Source organism: Microchirus variegatus (genome assembly GCF_963457635.1).
Source record: "Microchirus variegatus genome assembly, chromosome: 17".
NCBI lineage: Eukaryota > Metazoa > Chordata > Actinopteri > Pleuronectiformes > Soleidae > Microchirus > Microchirus variegatus.
Window position 1 is genome coordinate 22,441,942 of NC_139818.1, and position 23,838 is coordinate 22,465,779.

General features: G+C 44.9%; 1 protein-coding gene across 1 annotated transcript; it reads left to right on the forward strand.

Moving 5' to 3' along the window:
* Positions 1-642: 642 nt before the first annotated feature.
* ep300a (EP300 lysine acetyltransferase a) lies at positions 643-23,520 on the forward strand (the record flags this gene model as incomplete). The annotated part of the gene is made up of 31 exons (XM_083904355.1): positions 643-736; positions 4,357-5,042; positions 6,043-6,222; positions 6,445-6,775; positions 7,234-7,353; positions 7,570-7,809; positions 8,098-8,203; positions 8,341-8,466; positions 9,293-9,410; positions 9,689-9,830; positions 10,439-10,513; positions 10,682-10,767; positions 10,906-11,061; positions 11,441-11,956; positions 12,416-12,830; positions 12,957-13,075; positions 13,259-13,322; positions 13,602-13,777; positions 14,608-14,696; positions 15,656-15,736; positions 16,016-16,072; positions 16,162-16,239; positions 16,332-16,399; positions 16,508-16,658; positions 16,763-16,909; positions 16,998-17,111; positions 17,209-17,374; positions 17,486-17,653; positions 17,754-17,915; positions 18,023-18,304; positions 18,501-23,520. 31 exons carry the CDS (start codon positions 643-645, stop codon positions 21,753-21,755), a joined length of 8,568 nt encoding a protein of 2,855 aa, XP_083760481.1. The 3' UTR covers positions 21,756-23,520.
* Between the last annotated feature and the right edge of the window lie 318 nt (positions 23,521-23,838).

Below are 23,838 nucleotides of genomic sequence, written 5' to 3' on the forward strand. Positions count from 1 at the left end.
ATATGTCACTGAATGGATGAATTTCCTCATAAATATAACTTTTTTTTTTTTTTTATAAAACAGGCATTCTTCATATGTGTCAACTTCATTATTGTGATAAATATTGTGATTTTTTTTTCTCTCCCACATTTGCATCCCCTCAGTTCCACAGAAGCCCCACCATCACCACCATCACTTCGCAGGCGAACAAGCCTCGTCTGCCCGACATTATCTTCCTCCAGACTCCGCTGGAAAAGGAGGCTGAAATGACGGATGCAGCCATGGGAGAGAGACCCGGGGACGGTTTATTTACATCCGAACAGGCGGTGTAAGTTCAGAAGGAAGCCGCTGCGTGTGTATGTGTCTCCCCCCTTTACTTTCACCGACCCTCTCCTCCTCCACCACCTCCTCCTCCGCTGGCAGAAATTTATAAAGAACAAAAAATCCGACGAGGGAGGGAGGGGGGTTGATATTCGCCGAGGCTGAAATCGAGAGGCGAACCCAGGGAAAGAGGAGTCATCCGTACACGGGACTTTCCCCCTCTTAGTCCCCCAAAAGGAGGGGGAAAAGTCGCAATATTGGACAACGAGAAGGAATGAGACTCTAAGGGCGTGAAAACGCCTGCAATTGTGGATACTTTACATATTTTTATTTCGAAAAAATATGGCCGAGAACGTTCTGGACTCTGGCCCGCCTTCAGCCAAGAGGCCTAAACTCTCCTCTCCGGCACTTTCCGCCTCCGCCAGCGATGGAAATGGTGAGTATTATTCAGTAATAAAAAATCTTTACGGCATTATTCGTTAAGTTTGGGCTTTTTTCGGCGTCTCTGCTTCACTCATAGGGGGCGAGGAGACGCGGGATTACGACTCTTGTTTTTGTCGTAGCTTGCTAACACATTAGCGTGCTAGCAGTGTGTGTGTGTGTGTGTGAGTCGGACGTGCAAAGGGGAGCGAGCTTCCCTCAGCTAGCTCGCATGCTAACAGCCATTTTAGCCGGAGATAGCCCTGTTAGCTAGGTGGGCTAGCCGACTGCGGGTCCCATAACTGACGGTCCCCGTGTCTAATGGCTATGTTAGCCCGACTGGCAATAAACTCAATGCGGGGCCAAGTTTACGACAAAGTTATTGCAGCTTTGTCAAAAATGACAGTTAGCTACACTTGGCTTTTACGCCTTTATTCCCATTATGGTCTAAAACAGTCCTGTTTTTTGCCCCATCATAACACGGAGCCTTTTCCCTGACAATCCTCAACTACCATTATTTATCGTGTTAGCGAAAGCAAAGGTTGTCGATGGTGCTAGCCTTGTTGGAGAGCTAAATTTAGGCCCGCACAGGTCCCACTGATTGTTGAGCTCAAATTGCCATTGTCGTAGTGTGTGTATGTTTCTGTGCAGCAGCTGGAATAGTGGCCCGAGAGCAAAACTGTGGAGCATGGACACACAGCGCCATGTCCAGCCACTGCGATATTGGAACCAGCTAGTAGTCAACTAAGCCAGCGAAAGAACGCTGCTGCAAACACGAAATAGTCACCGATATTTCATCACTTAACCACCCAGCTCTGCAATTCTACAGTGAACACTTGCCCCCTTGGTTGTCTAAGACTGTGCATGGGATTTATCAGTATGTCTCAGAGTCTGTGAGCATCTGTAAATCACCCAGATGTTGCACTAATGTACGTTTTCTTACTTGCTACGAAGCGAGGAGCTGTCACGAAAAGCATGAGCATGCAGCTAATTGTACTCTACAGTATGTTTCCAAGTAGTTTCATCCTTAGCATGTCTTTACTTGTGTTTGTAATATAGTGCATTAATGACCTGGGCTGCATCTTCAGGTTATCTTTATTTTTCTTTTAAAACTTCATATCAAATCAACGTTAATACTGAAGTTATAACGCTATAAACACATTTGATATATTTATAATAAGGATTAGGGCTGCAGCTAACAATTATGTTCTCCATTTGATCGAGTACTTTTTTTGGTCGGTCTGCCCCAAAGGTCCTGTTTTGTCCACAAACCAAAAGTTTTAATTATTTATTTGTTATATGAGGCATAGAAACCATAAAACATTCACATTTAAGAAGCAGAAAATAAATAAATCGTAAAGCTTGTTTTCATTAAAAAAACAGACACATCAATTATCACAACAGTGGACACTTCATTTAGTACTCGATTAATAATCAATTACTTGAATAAGTGTTACAGCCTTAAAAAGGATCTCTGCATACATGCTCTTTATTTAAGTTGCTCTGTGATGCTGTCATACAGAACCTGGGATTTTTAGGGATTTTATTTAACCAAAAGCATCTATGTAGTATTTATTAAGATGTCATAGTCCAGTAAAAATATATTTATATTAGAAAATGGCACAATGTATATGGCAAATCAAAGGTAATACATAATATACATGGTACATGTGCACTCATTTTCAGATTTATGGCTCTTAATGACCTGGACTGCACCTACAGATTATGTGTGTATGTGTGTGTGTTTTTGTGGATGGCACGCAGCAGCAGCAGCAGCAGCTGAAATAGTGGCCTGGGAGCTAATCTGTGGAGCACAGACAGCACCATGTCCAACAACTGCCTTATTAACCAGCTGGGTGTCAAATCAGTCAGTAAATGCTGCTTCAAACACAAAATAATCGCACACAACCACCAGCGCAATCATTTTACAATAGCTGCATCTGATTCCGTCCACTCTGCATCAGATTTATCAACATTTCTCTGTGAGTGTCTGTGGAAAAGACAATTTAATGATTAAATCACCCAGATATTGCACGTATTAACGTTTTCTTACCTGATTTATACAGTGAGGATTTGGTAAGGGGGGCGGGAATCTGTGCGTGAGTAGGCAGTTTATTGCATACTCACTATATTATTAGTGTTTGTGAGTATTGTTTATTATACCTAAATGCGTGCACATATTTATGTGTCTTTATTATGTACCCAGAGTCCAGTAAAAAACACAGAAAAACAGCACAATACATACAGCGATTCCAAATGCTATGCCGTGCACTGTACTTCTATAGTATGTGCCAATTTAAAGATTTAGTGCATTATATACGTTGCCTCCTATATATTTATTTATTATTATTTTTATTTCTATTGCTTTATTGTTGAAACAAATGTTACTGTCTTTTCTACCTCTGTGCCTTGTTGTTAATATTCGGTCTTACCTTGCCTCCTATTGTTGTTTTCAAATTTTCCACTTGTGTGATCTATATATTTATGCTGCTGCACCACTGGAACCCTGAACTTTCCTGTGTGAACGTCCCAAAGGGATTCATATCTAAACTAATCTGGTCTACACCTACAGATTATTTTGATTGCGTATTTATGGATCATTTGATTTGGTCACAATTCATTAATTCACACGTGTCAAGAGCTGCAATTTCTCCATATTTCAGTTATATAACCTGCAACCACAAATGGTAAATATTAGGTTTAATAACTACATATCGCTCTTGTCATTTGTAAAAAGAAAAAAATGTATTGGCTGAGTATTTTGAACTATAATCATCATCATCATCTGGTCTTAAATATATATTGTGGTCATTGTTTATCTTCTTTGATTGCTTAAGGCATGCACTGTTGAACTTGGTGAATACAGTCAGAAAAACTGAAAAGGCACCTTGGAAATGGTCCATGTGTCCACTCGCCTTGCAACATGTGAAATCATGTTTTAGTGGAGAGTGATCTGGATATATTGGTGGGATCCAAAAGTCTAGACCAGGGGTCACCAACCTTTTTGAGACAGAGAGCTACCTTAAGGGTAAAAAATAATATGGAGGGCTACCATATAATATTTTTTTGTTTGTTTACCATTTAAATGATTAATATTATGCATTCAACTGCATACACATTAATTCCAGTGCTTACTCCTAACGATTACCAGTTTTTATAAACAATATCAAAGATATTTTACTGAGCGATCATACGGATACATGCAAGTGAGGTGAAGTGAAGTGAGCCCGCGGGCACCGTATTGGCTGCCTGCGGGCTACCAGGTGCCCGCGGGCACCACGTTGGTGACCCCTGGTCTAGACCATTACGATCAATTGTTTTGTGTTTGTGGATGCAGCTACACATACACACTCTTCCACATCCACAATTCTTTCACTTGTATTTTTTTTTTTTTCACTTGTGCTCAATGTCTTGTTAATTTCTTGGGAGGGAACTGGTCCGATAAACAGCTTTTATCTCAATTTTTAATGTGCAACATTCAATTACATTTTTACTCAGTCATGCTGAAAAATGAAGGATAAAAACGGCTTATCAGGGATGTGTCCCTATATTGTCTCCTCCCCTCACCCTCTCCCTGTTTTTCTCCCATCTCATTTTCTTCCACTTGGTAAACTTTGCATTTATTCTCCATTTCAGATTTCGGCCCACTGTTTGAGTTGGAGCAGGATCTCCCAGACGAGCTCATCAGCTCCAATGAAACAGGCCTGGTCAATGGTGGGGACCTTAGCCAGTTGCACACCTCTCTGGGTGGAGGACCTGCAGGGCTGGGTTCTGGAGGGCCAGGAGGAATGGGTCTTGGACTTGGTCCTGGAGGGGGTCCTGGGGGTGTCGGTGGAGGCCAGGATGCAGTGGCCAAGCACAAACAGCTGTCTGAGCTTTTGCGTTCAGGGGCCCCTGCCTCAAACCAACAAGGGCACCAAGGAGCCATGGGCAGCCCAGGAGGCCCCACTGCCATGGGGCAACACTTGGCAAACATGAAAGCATCCCCTGGTCAGGGACCTCAGCAAATGATGGGACAGGGGCAGCAGCAGCAGCACCTCTCCCCTCAACAGCAGGCCACCATGATGCAGCAGCAACAGAACGCTGCGGCTGGAATGTTGGGTGGCATGAACAGAGCAATGATGGGCGCACAGCAGAAAGGCAATAACGGACCGCAGCAGCCAGGAATGATGGGGAGCCAAGTGATGAACGGCTCCCCGAGGATGGGATTCGGGAATCAAGGGATGGGTGGAAACGGCAACCTGTTGGCTGAGACGCTACAGCAACAAGGACCTGGAGGACAGGCCGGGATGAGAGGCCAGCAGCCTGGAGCAATGAACAAGGTAGCGTGTACAGCAATGTTTTCCTCTTCCTCTTGACATGCTTTAATACTCCATAGGGATACATCCATTCATTTGCAGTAAATTTACAAGAAAAAGGAGAGATATAGGTTTCAAGTGCAACTCCGTTTTACTATTCTCATTAGTCATTTGTAGAACTCTCATTATATTCCACTTAATGCTCAAAAACCTCTTGTGCTATCCAAAAGCATTACTGTTTAAAGCAAAATCGTGGTCTAATTCAGACAAGGTTGGGTCATTTTTAGGCAGCATTTTAGCATTTCTTGATTCATTAGCGCATTCTTTGTGATTGATTAAATGTCAAGACCACATGACCAAAAACATTTTTTCCCCCCTTTAATTCAATTTATTTTACAGCACGCTAGAGTTTGGTTTGCCAAAGTAGCACTTAAGAGGTCTTTGTATTTTTTTTATCTATATGCTTTACATGAGTAAGCAATACACGGCATGCTCATGCTCGTACTTTAGGCAGAAAAGTCTGCTTGTGTGATTTACAGACCCATGGGAGCGACAGCAAAATGTTGTAGTCGCAGGTTGCCGTTGCTCAAATGACGTGGTGGAGACACTGATGTTTGATGTAGGCATTGCAGTGAGAGGGCGTCTGGGTCAGTCAAATGAAACAATTCAACTGAAACTTATGAAGGAAAATAGCCTGACATAGCAACAAGGCGTTAATCAGTGGTTTGCTTTCTTTCTCCTTTTTTTTTTAAGCTCAAACGTTTGCAGAAAGAAAAGGGGAACAATTCATTTCAGCCTCACACGATTCTAACCACACTGTTAATGTTAATTCTTCATTTCTTAACATCACCCAGTGTTTCTAATTGAGTCAATCTGATTATCATGCAACTTCACGTAAAGGAATTGCGTTTCCTTTACCTGAAGTTTCCATTTGTTTTTCTTTTCTTGATAAGCGTGTCTTTTTTATAAAGAGTTTATGGCATTAGAATCATTTGTACTTTTTCTTTTCCCTTTTTCCTGTTAGATGGGGATGATGGGGAACCCAGGAGGCCCCTTTGGTGGCCCATATGCTGGGCAGGGGAATCAAGGTCTTGGAGGTGCAGGGCTGGGCCCTCAGCTTCAGAACAAGGGCCCCATGGCCAACAGCCTGGCCCAGTTCAACGTGGATAAGAAGAACCAGCCCATGCAAGGAATGGCTTCTATGGTAGGGAGAAATGTGTTGTTTTGTTTCAGTTTTCCTACACATGAACCAGTCCTCTTTGTTCATCCCTTGTTATTTTAAATTCAACCACTCCCTCATCTCTTATTCTCTTTCTTCCTTCATCCGGTCTCCCTCGCCCTTTTTTTTTTTTATTTCCTGTCGGTTGACTTCTCTTTTCGCTCATCCGTATCCCATCTTCTTATTCCCTTCCATTTTAATTAACAGGGCTCCCAGCAGTCACAAGCTGGTGTGGGCGGTCCCTCTGGTGCACCTGTGGGAGGGGCCCCAGGGATGGTACCCAATGCTCAGGCAGGTCTAGTTGGTCCTGGCTCACAGGTTTCTGCAGCGTCTGCTGCAGCTGGCGCACCACCTACGGCCGACCCCGAGAAACGCAAGCTGATCCAGCAGCAACTGGTTCTGCTGCTCCACGCGCACAAATGCCAGCGGCGGGAACAGGCCAACGGTGAAGTCCGGCAGTGCAATCTTCCCCACTGTCGCACCATGAAGAATGTTCTCAACCACATGACACACTGCCAGGCTGGCAAATCTTGCCAGGGTGAGTTAAAGAGATTCTTCATGCTCAATTTGTAGCTGTGTTTGACAACCCGACTCCATACTTCATGTCCGCAAAGGGTTACCTTACATTTCTGCTTTCGTGTATACAACTATGGCTCCATTCGTACTGAAACGGAGGTCTGCGTCAGTCTAGCATATGTACCCTCCCATAACCTATCTTTAATCTATCATTGGCTGTTCTTTCTGACATGGTCAAATTATAAAGCAGGTGCATATGAGGCATGAGTTGCATCATGTTTTCGTTTAATTTAGTTTCTGGTATATTGATAAGAACAATAATACAACAGCAGCCTTATTTTCAGACCAACTTTGCCAAGCGTCTTTAATTTAATTTAATCTCTAATGAATTTTGTTGTCTCCTCCTTCCTCCCCTCCCACGATCCACCTCTTGTTTATCCCAAACCCTCTGGTCTTTATTTCCTCCTTTTTCGTCCTAAGTTGCTCACTGTGCGTCGTCGAGGCAGATCATCTCTCATTGGAAGAACTGCACGCGGCATGACTGTCCTGTCTGTCTGCCGCTGAAGAACGCCGGGGACAAGAGGAACCCGCAGTGTGAGTGTCTGTATCTGACCAAACAATGTTTTACTCGCACATTTCTGCTGTTTCTGGCGTTATATATTTTGTCATTTTGTGATTTAAGTGTTGGCAGTATCAGTTTCATACATCTTTAATGTAGTGATAATGAATTTTTCATAATATTGAGGCATTTTTTTTATATTGTGTCAAACAGATTATTTGTATTATTAACACTTCTCTATTTTTATGATCCAACAGCTCTACTTGGTGCTGCCGCTGCAGGTCTGAGCAGTTCTCTTGGTGCTGTAACTGGTGGCCAACCAAGTGCGCCGAACCTCAACCCGCCGAGCCAGATTGACCCCAGCTCTATAGAGAGAGCCTACGCAGCCCTGGGCCTCACGTACCAGGGCAACCAGATCCAAGCTCAGTCTCCCCAGAGCAACATGCCCAACCAAGGTCTGCAAGGCCAGACCGGCATGAGGTCTCTGAATCCAATGGGTGAGTTTGCTTCGATTTGCATCCCTTTCCTGAATTCTATGTAGAAAAACACAAGTTTAAAGCATAGTATTTCATCTCCAGTCCAGCCAAGAGCTTAAAATTACTTACTTCAACTCTGAATAATTAGAATTCAGAGTTGAAGAATAAGATGCTCCTTTCAGAAGTTGCTTATTATCCTCTATAAAAAAAAAAGTGCTTAACACGCAACACAATGCGTGGTTGCAGTATCGTTAGCAGAGTCACACAAGGAAGAAAAACTGACCATGTCCGTTCTCGTTATATGTATAGGTGCAAGTCCTATGGGAGTGAATGGAGGAGTGGGAGCTTCACCTCAAAGTCAACAAGCCAGCCTGCTACAGGATACAATGATGCACCTGAATGTGAACAGCCAAGGGTGAGACAGAGCACAAAACATGACAATGCATCATTTTCTTTACGGCCTCCAGATTTTTAGAAAAATAAAATTCTTCATTAGACCAACACACATCTCTCTCTTCAACTATTAAAACTCCACTCTTCCATCTCTTCCAGTCTGATGAATGATGCCGGTGGGGTCGGCTCCTTGCCCACGGCGGCTCCACTTTCTTCTTCGGGCATGAGGAAAAGCTGGCATGAAGACATAACGCAGGACCTACGAAACCACTTGGTACACAAACTGTGAGTACTGAAGAAGAGATCTCGAATATAATCACTTTCTTGCTGGCGCATTGTGTCGACAGAAGTTGTCCTCTGACAACACACAGCCCTAAGTTGCTTTCAGACATGCAATAAACTCCAGACATTCTCTGGAGATGGTGTGGAAAGTGTTCGAGTGTCCTAACTGCTGTGTGTACGACACATGCACCAGCAATCACCTGGATGCTAAAAATTGCTTGAGTTTGCTTAAAATGTTAGCAAGCCTCTTGAAAACACAATGAGCCTACCGATGCCAGTGCTGTCATCTGACTCTAAAGGGATGTTCCAATCCCATGTTTACATGGGAGGCAAATCGATTGTAACGGCAGACTATCGATGTACATATCTGTGTGGATAGAATAATATTTGAAACAAAACTAACGTCGCATCGCATGAATTTTTGAGGGACTATTCTCTCAGCACTATACTTCCGGCAGCGGCGGAATGACGCGCTGCTGCTGCTGCTGAGACATAATCCTTCAAATTGCAAGGTTGGTTTTATTTCAAACATTCTATCAACACAGATATGTACATCGATAGTCTTATCATTGACTTGCGCTAGCCATAGCATCAGCGAACTCGAAGCAACTAGAAGAACTGAATGAAATTTCTTGAAAACGTCTCCAGACGTCTCCATCACACCGGCTGAGTTGGAAAATAGGTCTTATGTCCAAAATTCCGAACTATCACTTTAAGGGATTATGCTTCATCCACACAAACACAGTGTCTAGCAAGTTTAATTGTATTAATATTTTGCCTCCCCCTCTCTCTCTCTCATTGTCTTTTTCCTTTTTGTTCTCCCATCTAGTGTTCAGGCCATTTTTCCTACTCCAGATCCTGCTGCCCTCAAGGATCGACGAATGGAGAACTTGGTGGCCTACGCCAGAAAAGTTGAGGGAGACATGTACGAGTCAGCCAACAGTAGAGTAAGGCACTCTTTTATTTGTAACTTTTGTTTGTGTGCGTGTTGCTCATTTAATTCTTCTAACCAGCTGTCAAAAGTTAAAAGTTTCCCTGCTCATGTGGCATCACGGGATGTGTCTGCAAACTGAGCTTATGAGTTCAACTGGTGAATTGTCAGGTCAAGTTTACTGCAGCTTGTAAAACAAAGAACACGGGTTCAAACTCAACTTTTGACTGACCTGTTGTTATCCATAAATGTATGTATATGACTTTTTAACCCCTCGTCCCTCTTTTCTGACAGGCTGAGTACTATCACCTCTTAGCAGAGAAGATCTATAAGATCCAGAAGGAGCTGGAGGAGAAGAGGAGGACACGGCTCCAGAAGCAGGGACTGGGCCTCGGGCCTGCAGGCATGGGTCAGCCCTCCACTGGACTGCCTCCAAGTGAGTGGACATGCTGCACATGTAGCGCTCGTGCGATGACAGGAAGCACACGCTCCTTTTTGAATGATTATTTTAATAGAAATAACTGCAGCGTTGTTATCTTTGAGAATTATTTCTTAATCAAAACTATTCAGCTTGAACTGTGATCTTGAGATTTACTCTGGAAAGGTATCTAGTCGAGCTGCAACTAACATTAAAGTGGGATCCATAAAATGTCAGCAAATGTTGAAAAGTGTTGTTTGGTTTTTCCCAAACCATAGAAATGATATCCCCAAATGTCTTGTTTTGTCCACAAACCAAAAACTATTATGTTTTAATGATTCACTTGTGATATGGTGCAAAAAACCCAGAAAATAATACAATTTAAGAAGCTGAAAAAGTTACTTTTAACAAGCAATTAGTCAAAAAACTATTTTGATAATCGGTTTGAGTCTTAAATGCCTAATGTGTCCAAAGGTCAATGACCTTACCTGAGCAAAAAGGCACAAAACATTCCAGAGTTTATCCAAACCTTCTCCACCAAACTGCTTGGCTTGTGTTGTTCCACCTCTCTTTCTATCCACGGATAATAACCTGAATTTCTTAATTTCCTGTCTCTGTTTTTATAGACGGTCCCCTCCCCGACCCATCTATGGTGCGACCGACTGGACCAAATCAGATGGTCAACAGGATGCAGGGCCCAGGTACGTTTGACTTAAAACTTAGTCAAATAAATCGTTTAGTGAAATAAACTCTCGTCATATACATTTTCCCCTGGATTAGGATTGACCATACTACGGCATATAATAACAATAACCCAAACAAAAACAATTGTTTTGTGGTGTAACATGACACATCTTGCATTTTGCCAGGTATGAATCAATTTAATCAGATGGGGATGCAGACTATGGGCCAGAGGTCCACACCTCCACTCCCAATGGGACCATCTGGCAACCAGGTCAGTACAACACCAAGTACCACTTAGTTTTATGTGTGTCTGTTTTTCTTTGCAAACAAACACAACAAAATGCCGCTCACATTATTCAGAAAAGTTATTTTTTTAAAGAACCTCATCAGTGCCATTTTACATCTGTAGATGGGAATGGTTGGGTCCAGGATGGGACAGCCCAATGTCAACCAGATGCAGAACCAGTATATGTCCCAGGGGCAGTTTCCTGGCTCTGGAGGACCAGGTGTCGGTCCAGCTCAGCCTGCTATTTCTCAGCCTGGTGCACAGACTGGAATGGCACAGGTAAGATGACCTTACCTGAGGTTTAAGGATAAAAAATATATGATGCTATGGTCACATTCTATATTATTATTTTAATTAACTGTAGAATTCCTTCAGAGAAACACTTAGGACATGAGAAAATAGAAACGATTGAGAAGTCACACTGAATCAAATTATATTACTCAAGTCCACCATTTTTTAAATGTCTTCTAAATCCAATAGTATCTTGTTTTTTATGCTCTACATGGTTTAATTTCTTCAGTACAGTTACTGCATGTTAACTCTCCGCTGTCTTTTTATCGGTAATGTTTAGTGTAGTGCAAATTATAAGGCTTTCTTTGTAGAGATGCATGTTGTTAATTATATTATTCCTGCATTTCTCTCCCATATCCATCCACAGACTCAGATGGGCACCCCTCCTTCTCTTCCTGTTGCTAGTCCACTGGGGCAGCCAGGTTCCGCTGGCGGTCCCAGTGGCATCCCCTCTGTGGGATCAATGGGTCCCCAGAGCGTGGGTGGTGGTGGTGGTGGTGGTGGAGGTGGAGGACCCCACTCGGTTGGTGGAGCCCCTCCTTCCTCGATGACTCCGTCGCACACGAACCAACAACCCAACTCCATCCCTCACCTGGCAGCCATGCGTGGCAGCTCCCCGTCCCCGGCTCACAGCCGATCGCCCACGCCTCACCAAACGCCCCCCAGATTAGCTGGATCCCAGACCCCGCAGCCACACACGCCTAATGCGCAGCAGCTGGCTCCACCTCCCGCTCCCCAGCAAAACCAGCTCGGCCAAGGCCCGGGCTCGAACAAATCCCTCCAGCAGCAGCATATAGGGCCGTCTGGGTCGACCACTCCGTCTCACCCTGGACTGTCCTCGGGTTCAACGCCGCAGCATAGTGCTCAGCTGCCACGCACTCCGGTTAGTGGGATTTAGCTTATGAACATTTAATTAATAGTTTAATTGATCCCATAGTAGTCTTTCAATATACAGGTGTTTTAAACAATTGTTTAAACAAATATTTATTGTCATTTTTTTTATTTCAAAACTGATTTAAAACATAATGTAATGTATTCTAATTCAAGGGTGAGAATTAGGCACAATATATCAAAAATAGACCAATTTCCAAAAGCTGTATATACATATATGTAGCTGTATTATAATTAGTATAAATACAAGTATAAACTCTGTGTCAGATGTGCTATATACATAACTTATATACCAAATTGCAGCCTTTTTGTTTTTTTTTTATTATTGAGATTTAAAAGTTAAGCCCTACTACTCAGGACCATAAGCTCTTAGAATTAATTTTATGAAATATTCTTTTCATATGCATCACCACCACATGCACCTGAGTTTGTTTCTCTCCCCCTTCCCTAGTTGTCACAAAAGGGTTCATTCCCCGCGGACAGTCAGGCCCTGACTCCAGCGTCTGTCAGCAGCCTGGACACTTCCTCGCAGCAGCCACAGTCCAACGCCTCAGCCACCAACCTGGACTCCAAGATGGAGATCAAGCAGCAGGATGAGGAGGACGAGAGCGATGCCGGCAGCTGCTCCAAAGGAGGGAAGCTCAGCAACATCAAAATGGAGGAAAAGCCCATTAAATCAGAGGTGAAGAAGGAGGAGTGTTCTGGAGAGGGAGGTAAAGGTGTTCCCATGGATACGTCAACAACGGCGCCGACACCCGGCGTAAAAATGGAGGACAGGAAACCGGAGGTGAAGAAGGAGGTGAAGAAGGAGGTAAAAGAGGAGGAGGACACGTCGGAGACTACGCCACAGGCAGCGAAAAAGAAGAGTAAGGACTTCAATTGTCGTGAAAAAGCCAAGTGTTTATTTAAGTCGTTTAGACGTGATTGGAAAATTGCAGCTTTCTGATTCCACTTTGGTCCTAATCTACTCTCTGATCTTCCTTCCCTCTCAGTCTTCAAGCCAGAGGAGCTTCGTCAGGCCCTGATGCCGACCCTGGAGTCGCTCTACAGACAAGATCCAGAGTCCCTGCCTTTCAGAATGCCTGTTGACCCACAACTGCTGTGCATACCTGTATGTAATCCCCGCTGAGATCTTTTTACTACCCTGCCGTGTACAAACCCCCCTTATATTCCTCACGGGAACTTGAAATTAACTATTAGGACTGATGTTGCATCTGGTTTTGCTTTGCTTGTGTCTATTTTTAAACTCGCCAAACTCTGACAGGGGCTTTAATGGCTTATTGTGGTCTTGCAGGACTACTTTGACATTGTGAAGAACCCCATGGACTTATCAACTATCAAACGAAAGCTGGACACTGGTAAGTACTTGCTGCTAAATATCAGCTTACGTTTTTTTGTCTTTCCTGGGAAAAGCAGTGGACAATAAGTTTCTGAACTTTTCTCTTCAAGATGAGTCAAATATATATAGATGAGTTAAAGTGGATTTGTGTTCAAGGAAGATCTGAAAGCAGAACATACTAGCAGACTACTTAACGGCTTCATCCTTGTCTAAGGCAGCTTGTTCATGTAGGAAACACTCATTATTAGTTTGGAAACTCCGCTTACGCCATCATCCAATGCTTTGTGTTTGGTTGTAGGTCAGTACCAGGATCCTTGGCAGTACGTGGACGACATCTGGCTGATGTTCAACAACGCATGGCTGTACAACCGCAAAACATCCAGAGTCTACAAGTACTGCTCAAAGCTGGCCGAGGTGTTCGAGCTGGAGATCGACCCCGTCATGCAGAGCCTTGGCTACTGTTGCGGTAGGAAGGTAAGACAAAGTATGGGAAGTGGAGATGGATGTTGTTTCAAAGAAATCAAAGAAAACATGACGTTTGTTCATAAATCCAGGATAGTTGTAGCTCTTTTTGGTATTGGGAGAACGCAGTCGTCCTATGAAGTACGATCTGTGTAAGCACACCGAGCTTTGATGCATACGTTGAAAATGCGCCACACACGCCTGCGTTAAGGCGCCGTGTATGAATGGTTGGAGTCCACTTCAAATGTAGGAGAAATTATCTCCCCTCATTCACATTTGAAAATGGAGGCAGTGAAGTGCTTTCATAGCTAAATTTGGCCTTGGGCATACCACCGCCATATCGCATTTCAGCTCTCATTAGACTCTGCTATTTTTGGTTTTGCAGACAAATAACAGAAGTGATTGGCCCTTATTATGGGAGGGCTGGCTTAAAGCTTGACTTATGACAATGAGACAAAACAAAGAAGGGCTTGATCGGGGCTGTAATTACAAAACTTAATTAGCTCAGTTCAGATCTTTAAGGAGAGATTTTTACAGCTGCATAGTGAAAGTGGGCTTGTTTCACACGGCAGGACCTGCCATGTTCTTATTAGTTAATTATTAAGTTATTAATAACCATTAAGTGTATATGCTTTATTTGGATGGGAAATAACGGTGTAGTACATTTTGTCATAACCTGAAGTTCACAAATGACATCATTGTTGTTGTGTTTGTATAAGAAACCAACACTGGGGGGCTCACTAATGCCTTTCTCTCATTCATTGCGTGTGGGATTAGCCGAGACAGAAATGGGCGTTGATAACTTATCTGCTTTTTCCATTTTCTCTGTTTCTGTCCATCAGTTGGAGTTCTCTCCTCAGACACTGTGCTGCTACGGAAAGCAGCTCTGCACTATTCCCCGAGACGCTGCTTACTTCAGCTACCAAAACAGGTATGGAAGGAGAAGGAAGAAGGGTGGGGGGACATTTAAAGGAGATTTTAAGAGATTTTACTTGAGGTTCAGTTACTTAAACAGGCGGCCTACAACATAATGTAGAATTAAATAAGGCAATAGACATTGGCATTTTTATGGGTGTGCATTTTATTTAATTTATTTCCCCAAATGCTTCCCTTCATTTTCCCTGTTTTTGTATTTCATGTGCCATTTTAACAGTCTGCCCACTCTTCACATTGTTTAAGTTGTCGATTTGTCTATTTTATACACATTTTTAACACAAAACAGGCACTTGTGAAAAACCTACACAGGCACACAAAGCAGTTCACAGTTAAAGTTAAAAAGTTCACATCACAGTATATACAATATTTTGACTGTTGCCAGTCTTTGAGCACACTGGAACATGAAAGGACAGACTTTAAAATGAAACACTTGAATGCACAGCTGAGCTGTCTTCTCTGTTCATGTGTCTTCAGTGTCTTTATTACGTCCTGTGCTACTGCTTGCCTTCTCAACATTTAGCTGTCGATTCCGCTCCTGCTCTGTTTGCTGTGATGTTGGTTGTTGTTGCTCATCCTGTCATGTCCAAATTGCTAATCTGTGCTTCCTCGACTCTCTGCTGTGTTGTCCTGGATGTTCGTCTTGTCTTGTTCCCGGTCTCTATGACTTTGTCTGTCCCTCCCCCTGTCATCATTGGCTTGCTTTTTGCCTTGACCAATCCATGCACCTCCAAACCCATCCTCTCACTCTCACCCCTAAAACAAATCATGACTGGCTGTTGCGATGACGACTTCCTGCTGTCCTGCGATTCCTCCTTCCTGCTTGCCCCGCTTGTGGCACCCTGCCTTGCCCATGCCCCGTACCGTTTGGCGACTGACCCCCAAACGCGGTGTCTGTGATTGACTGTGCTGTGGGAAACGGTGTAGTTCACCAAAATTTGGGCTTGTTGCTAACAGGTACCACTTCTGCGAGAAGTGCTTCAACGAGATACAGGGAGAAACGGTTGCCCTGGGCGACGACCCCACACAGCCACAGGCGTAAGTCACTTTCATATTAAAATCAAAACCACACAGTATTTCTTCTTCATAGACCAATTCATATAGTGACTGTCCAAAAGGAAAAACATTTTAAACTAGAAATGTGAATCTGGTGTGTTTAAATACATTTTTGTGACGTTAAAAGATGAAATTGCTGCATTATCGTTTACTGCTCTTAATTCATGTGATTCTTTGCATGATCCCGTTAGTTAAGTGTGCTAAGTGAAGATTTAATGCTTTATTTTTTCCATCTGTTGATTGACTCTCTTGTATTTTCAGATCAATTAACAAGGAGCAGTTTGAGAAGAAGAAGAACGACACACTGGACCCTGAACTGTAAGTTATTGAAAATGTCAATTATGCATACATTTTTTTTTTTTAAATTAAAAAGTTATAAAATGTAATTTATGTTGTCTTTATTTCAGGCTTGTTGAATGTTTAGACTGTGGGCGAAGGATGCACCAGATCTGTGTCCTGCACAATGATACGATCTGGCCGGCTGGGTGAGTAGATTTTCATGATTCTTTTTGTTATAAATCTTTTTTGAAATGTAATTCCGTTAACTCAAATCACCTTTCGGCTTGTTTTACCTCAGGTTTGTGTGTGAAGGCTGCTTAAAGAAGGCAAATAAGACGCGGAAAGAGAACAAGTATTCTGCCAAACGTAAGTCCATTCCTTGTAATAATAAATAACTGGTTTTGTGTCATTTTAAGTCATATTTGACCTTGTTTTCTTTTACAAATTAAAAATGGTTTTGCCTGATTTATACAGGGTTGCCCCACACAAAGTTGGGAGTTTACCTGGAGACGAGGGTGAATGACTTCCTGAAGCGTCAGAGCCACCCGGAGTCTGGAGAAGTCACCATTCGCGTGGTCCATGTCTCGGATAAAGTGGTGGAGGTGAAACCAGGCATGAAGTCGAGGTATAGATCAAAAACACACTACGTTTTTACTGGCTCATATCCAAATGCTGCTTAGTCTATTTTCTATCTTAGTCAGTAAGTTAACATCTTGTTTTTGTCTTCAGATTTGTGGACAGCGGAGAAATGTCGGAGTCCTTCCCATACAGGACAAAAGCCCTGTTTGCATTTGAGGACATTGACGGAGCAGAGGTCTGTTTCTTTGGAATGCATGTTCAAGAGTACGGATCTGACTGTCCTCAGCCAAACCAGAGGTAAGGATCGGTTGTTTTTATATAAACTTTATTTATAGTTTCAACAATTCTGGTATATGTTTAACTATGTCTTCTCCCACCCACTTAGGCGAGTATACATATCCTACCTGGACAGTGTACACTTCTTCCGGCCCCGTGGACTGAGAACAGCGGTTTACCATGAAATCCTCATCGGGTACTTGGAATATGTCAAGAGACTAGGGTGAGTTCTTCCACTCAAACAAAATGTTTAAAGTTGAACTCGAGTCGCACATCACAAAGCTTGGTTTTTACTAATTTTCTGTTCTGTCTCTCCTCAGCTACGTCACTGGCCACATCTGGGCCTGTCCGCCTAGTGAAGGGGACGACTACATCTTCCACTGTCACCCTATAGATCAGAAGATCCCAAAGCCCAAACGTCTTCAGGAATGGTACAAGAAAATGTTAGACAAAGCTGTGGCAGAGCGGATAGTGCACGACTACAAGGTAAAGAGGCAGCATTTGAAGTTGGATTCTTATTCCTCCAGGGCTTTTGATTAAGGATTTTGCACTGTACCCACGCGACACACTCATTTTGTTTTCAATGCACCCTTGAAGGACGTCTTCAAGCAGGCAACAGAGGATCGTTTGACCAGTGCCAAGGAGCTGCCTTACTTTGAGGGTGACTTTTGGCCCAATGTGTTGGAGGAGAGCATCAAAGAGCTGGAGCAAGAGGAGGAGGAGAGGAAGAGGGAGGAGAACAGCACTTCCAATGAGAGTATTGATGTAAGTACTCGAGCTTCGCCTCACCCAGCACCACGAGCGTGGCACATTGCTTTACATGTCGTCTGGCAATTGGCATCACCGATTGTCTTCTTTTGTGCAGGACACAAAGAGTGACAGTAAAAATGCAAAGAAGAAGAACAACAAGAAGACGAGTAAGAACAAGGGCAGCTTGAGCAGAGGCAATAAGAAGAAGCCGGGGATGCCCAGCGTCTCCAACGACCTTTCGCAGAAACTCTATGCCACTATGGAGAAACACAAAGAGGTACGAGAGAATAATGTATTATTAAGCAAAGTCAAATGAGATGGCTCCACAGAGTTGACAAAGTTGAATTGTTTGTGAATATCGTTCTCTCTTTATTCCCGTCCTAGGTGTTCTTTGTGATCCGGCTGATCGCAGGCCCCATGGCTAACGCCTTGCCGCCTATCTCCGACCCTGATCCCCTGATGGCGTGTGACCTCATGGATGGCCGCGATGCTTTCCTGACAATAGCCCGGGACAAACACCTGGAGTTCAGCTCACTGCGGAGGTCCATGTGGAGCTCCATGTGTATGTTGGTGGAGTTGCATAACCAAAGCCAGGACCGATTTGTTTACACTTGTAATGAGTGCAAGCACCACGTGGAGACTCGTTTCCACTGTACCGTCTGTGAGGTGAGTTGGCGAGGGTGTGTTTTCTCCATTGTGGTGTCAGGGTATTTTGTAATTCACTGCCAGTATATTGGCATTGTCATCTCGGAATACGTCTGAAAAACCTGGTCAGTTTATTTTAGTCGTCAGCTGATGTCATTTTTCTGCTCAAATAACTGCTAAAGCTAGACCTTACGATGCTCCATTTCATCCCCCACAGGATTATGACCTCTGCATCACGTGTTACAACACTAAGAGCCACGAGCACAAGATGGAGAAGTTAGGCCTCGGTTTGGATGACGAGAGCAGCAACCAAGCCTCTGCTACTACCCAGAGCCCCGGAGACTCTCGTCGCCTCAGCATCCAGCGCTGCATCCAGTCCCTCGTCCACGCGTGCCAGTGTCGAAACGCAAACTGCTCTCTGCCGTCCTGCCAGAAGATGAAGCGGGTTGTTCAGCACACAAAGGGCTGCAAAAGGAAAACCAACGGTGGCTGCCCCATCTGCAAACAGCTTATCGCGCTTTGTTGCTACCACGCTAAGCACTGTCAGGAGAACAAGTGCCCTGTCCCGTTCTGCCTGAACATCAAGCACAAGCTCCGTCAGCAGCAGCTGCAGCACAGGCTCCAGCAAGCCCAGATGCTGAGGAGGAGGATGGCCAGCATGCAGAGGGTGGGCCAGCCTGTTCCTGGAGGACCTCCTGGTGGCAATGGTCTACCTTCTCCAGGAGCCAACAACGGAGCAACTGGTCCTGGTACCCCTACACCTGTGGGCTCGCAGCCTCCTACCCCACAGACACCCACACCGGGGAACATGCCTGCACATTCACAACAGAAGAGTGTTGGGATGGGGGTAATGGGAGTGCCAGGTCAGCAACAGCAGGTTCAACAACAAAGTAGTGCCATGCCACCGCAACACCATCTCCATCCGTTTCAGTCGGGAGGTGTGATGATGAATTCTCCTCAGCAGCAGATGGTGTCTCAGCTCCAGCAGCAACCTCCCAATGTCCAGCAGCCACAGCACCCTGGTGGTCTTCCTCCATACAACCCCAGACCACCTGGAGCCTCTCCTCTCCACCAGTCCTTGGGTAAACCTGGACTGGGTCCAGCCACCCCACCCCAGCAGCAGCAACAACCCAACCAAGGCCAGGGGTCCATCCCCGTAGGACAACAGCAAGGTCCCCCTCAGGCTGCTGTGGAGACGGCCCTAAAAATTCAGCGCCTCGCAGAGACCCAGAGACAGATGGCCCAGGCCCAAGCACAGATCCGTAACTTGGGACAGGGTGGCATGATGCCCTCACATCCACACCACCAGAACGCTCAGGCCCAGATGGGCATGCCCCATATTGGGGCCCAGGGCATGCCCCCACAGGCTCAGGGAGTTGTTGGCAGGACTATGTTAGACCCACAGCAGCAGGGAATGCTAGCAGGGATGCAACAAGGTGGCCCTCAGTCACAGTTGCCACCTCAGGTTCAGCAGCAGCTCCAGCAGGTTCAGCAGTCTGGTGGTGGACAGCTACAGCCAACAAACCAGCAGTGGGGACCTGGGGGACCAGCCATGAACCCCCAACAACGACCAAGTATGATTGCCCACATGGCTGCTCAGCAGCAGCAGCAGCAGCAGCAGCAGCAGCAGCAGCAGCAGCCAGGAGCTCCTCAGCAACCGCAGCAGCTGATGAATCAGCAGCAACCTCAAGCAGGAAACCGCGGGATAATGCAGGTGATGGGTGTTTCAGGAGGGGTGGCTGCAACACCTGCTGCACTAGCCAGTGCTGCTGCATCAGGAAACCTGCCCCAGGCAGCACTGCAAGAACTCCTGCGAACGCTGCGCTCCCCAAGCTCACCGATCCAACAGCAGCAAGTCCTCAACATCCTGCGCTCCAACCCTACCCTCATGGCTGCTTTCATCAGGCAAAGAGCAGCCAGATATCAAAATGCTCAGGGTGGACCTGGAGGACCTGGGGGGCCACCTCAGGGCCCACCTGGAGGTGTGAGGTTCCCAGGTGCTGCAGGAGGGCTGCCTGGTGTGGGAGGACCTGGAGCTAACCAACTCGCTAGCATGGAAGGACAGCAGCAAGTTAACGTGAACCAGGCAGGTCAGCCAGGGATGAACATGGTTCAGGGCGGAGCAGGTGGAGGAAACATGCCAACCATGGCTCAGCTTCAGCAGTTACAACAACAACAACAGCAACAACAGCAGCAGCAGCAGCAACAGCAACAACAACAGCAGCAGCAGCAGCAACAACAGCAGAGGCCAATGATGCCTGGGAATCTACAACAGCAGCAAATGGCTGCTTTGCAGCAGCAACAACAACAACAACAACAACAACAACAACAACAACAACAGGGAGCAATGCAAGCTGGGCAACAAGGCAATCAAATGTCATCACAGTTTAGAGAAATGTTGATGATGAGAAGACACCTACAACAACAACAACAGCAACAACAACAACAACAACAACAACAGCAGCAGATGGGAAACCACGGGCAGTTCCAGCAGCAGCAAGGCCAGCAAGGCTTCATGCAGCCTGGTCAGGGGCAGCCGGGAATGCTGCCCTCTTCACAACCCCAGCCAGGTGGTGCAGGTGTAGCGGGCTCCCAGCAGCAGCAAGGGGGACCACAGGGTGGACCAGGACAGCCTGGTCAGCAGCAAGGCTACCCTAACTCCATGTCACAAGTGGCTGCAGCGCTACAGCAAAGGCTCCAGATGCAGAAGCAGCAGCAGCAGCAGCAGCAACAACAACAACAACAGCAGCAGCAGCAACAACAACAGAATCAAATGCTTCAAGGTGGAGATGGAGGTCCTGGAGGAGCAGGAGGACCTCAACTTCAGCCTGGACAAGTTGGACCAGTGCAGGGACAACAGCAGGTTGGTGCTGGACCCCCACTGCCTCAGACATCTCAAGGCATGCTTCACCAGAACATCCACCAGAGGCTGCTGCAGCAGCAGCAGCAGCACCTCGGTGGAGGCTCTCCAGCCCAGCACAGCAGTCCCATGAGCCCGCAGCAGCAGATGGCTCAGTCCCCCCACCATCTCCAAGGACAGGGGGGACTTGGTCCCGCAGGGTCGCTCAGTAGTCAGGTCAGGTCCCCGCAGCCGTCACCGAGACCGCAGTCGCAGCCGCCGCACTCCAGCCCGTCCCCGCGCATGCAGCCCTCCGCTCAGCCCCAGCCGTCGCCTCATCGCATTTCCCCACAGACTCAGACCGGCTCGCCCCACCCGGGCCACATGGGCCAACATCACCCGAGCATGGCGCCGCCCCAGCCGCCGCAACCGCAGCAGCCGGGCGGTTCCGTGGATCCCAGTCAGTTCAGCTCGGACCAGAATTCCATCATGTCCCAGTTGAGCGGGATGACGGGTATGCACGGTGGTCAGGCGGGGCCGTCGGACATGTTGGGCGGGAACAACGGCAACAGCGGCAGCAATAACCAGGAGCTGGGAACGAACATTAACCACAACAGTTTAGACCTGATGTAGCCTCGGCTCCACATCGCTGCCCCCCCCCCCCCCCCCCCTCCATGTACTGACAAACTGCCACGACAGGAGAGCAGCGCGGGACTGCGACTTTGAGGTTTTAGAAGTTTTTATTTTCTATTTAAATATTTTTGTGATGTACAAATAAGAACTGAAACTTCCTTCCTATGGGAGATGCAACATAAATCCTAGAAGTCAATAAAAAGAATAAATTAAAAACAATGGTAAGTTATTGCTGTTAATATATATATAAATATATATATAAATATCTATATATTTTTGCCAATTGTGTACAAAATGGTGGAAGGGCAGTGTTTCAGGTCGAAGATATTTCTTCCTTAAGTCTATGACTCAATATTTTTGGGGACTGAGAATTTTTTGCCTTTTTATGAATATTTTTAAGATTTTAAATGTGGCTAAAAATTTAAAGTTAAATGACACAATGTACCCTTTTTTCCACCCCCCCTCCTTTTAAATACCCAGTCATGATTGTATCTATTTTGCAGAGAGTTCAGTATATTTTATTTTTTCGCCCCTCAGTGGATCACAAAACAAGCACCGACATATCTTCCATTACAGTCTTCTTCTATCACGGTCATGGGGTCAGATGCAGATGAGTTTATCCGACGGGTGGAAATGTGCGGGGGCTTTAATGCAGTTCAATATTTGACGTTGTTGTTGTTGTTGTTTTTGTTTGTTTTTTTACATTTCCATCAGGGTCTTTTAGGTTTGAATGAAACCATAACAGTGTTTTTTGGAGGGCAGGTGACACTAACTGTGAGTTTGGTCAAACATGAAGATCCTTTTTCACCCCCACCACCATCTTGAGTTTTCCTATGAATGTGCACATCTTCCTCACCCTGAACCCTAAACAAACAAAATGGAGGGATGAACTGTTAACGCCTGATATTTAAGCTGGAGGTGCGTTTTACGTTTTTTTTTTAAATCTGGCCAATGCTTCACAGGTTGTGCTTGTACATATATTATAAAAGCTTGTTTTTTTTTATGAACTGTGACACAAAGAAAACGGTTGTTGATGTGTTTTTTTGGGCTGAAGTTGTTTAAAAAGAAAAATCCTGCCTGTTTCCTCATCCTTTGATGATTTCCTCTTTCACTTCTCTTTCCTCCTTTGTTCCCTGAACCTCACAACTGCCTCTCAGCCACAAATCAATGTCAGTACTGTACAAAGTTAAGAAAATGGCGGGACTTGGATACTGTTTTTGTAATAAAAAGTTTAAGGAAAAAAAAACGTGTAAACGACAAAAAACAAAGAAATTGTACATATTTAAAATGTTATGAGCAGACGTTTCCTGCTGCTTTGTTCCCTTTCTTGTTCGATTGGATATTTGCTGTATCTGTAAAAATATGATAAAGAAAATGATAAAAAAAAAAAAAAAAAAAGTACTCCTGAGCTACTGTACAGTATTGAGATTTTTTCTAAAAGGGTACAGTGTGGGGGTGTCGTAGGTCACAAGCACCAATGCGCCTTTTTCTGTGTATTTTTCAACAAGGGAGGGGTGACGGTCACGCGCCTGGACCAAGAGTCGGGCGTCGATCACAAGCGTTGATCGGAATCCGTTTAAAAAAATTTGGTTGTTTAGCTTTTTACGGAGAGGACTGAAGACACAATATTCACACGCTCACTATTTTTCTCAGAAAGGTTGGGCTTTGCTGGGTTTTGGGGGGAGGGGGACACGCGTCAGAACCAGGTGGCAATATATCTTGAGACTTATTTTATAAAGAAAAAAAGGAAAAAAAAAAAACACAAGGAAAAACTGTCTTTTATATATAGATATATTATTTAATTTTATTTTTTTGGAAATAAAACTTGAAGCTACAGGAATTATTAGATAAAAAAAACAACAACATGTTTTGTTTTGTATTAAAAAAAGATGTTAATGGTGATGCAAAAATGACACTGCGGACAGTCTCGGTCGCTCAGTTTGCCCCCGGGGGAGCTGCGGAGTTTAACTATACCATCCTTTTTTGAAGAAACCTTTCATGTACATGAATATAGTTGTAAAAAAACAAAAACAAAAAAAACAAAGAAACAGAAAAAACAAAAAAACATACTGAATCACTGTAC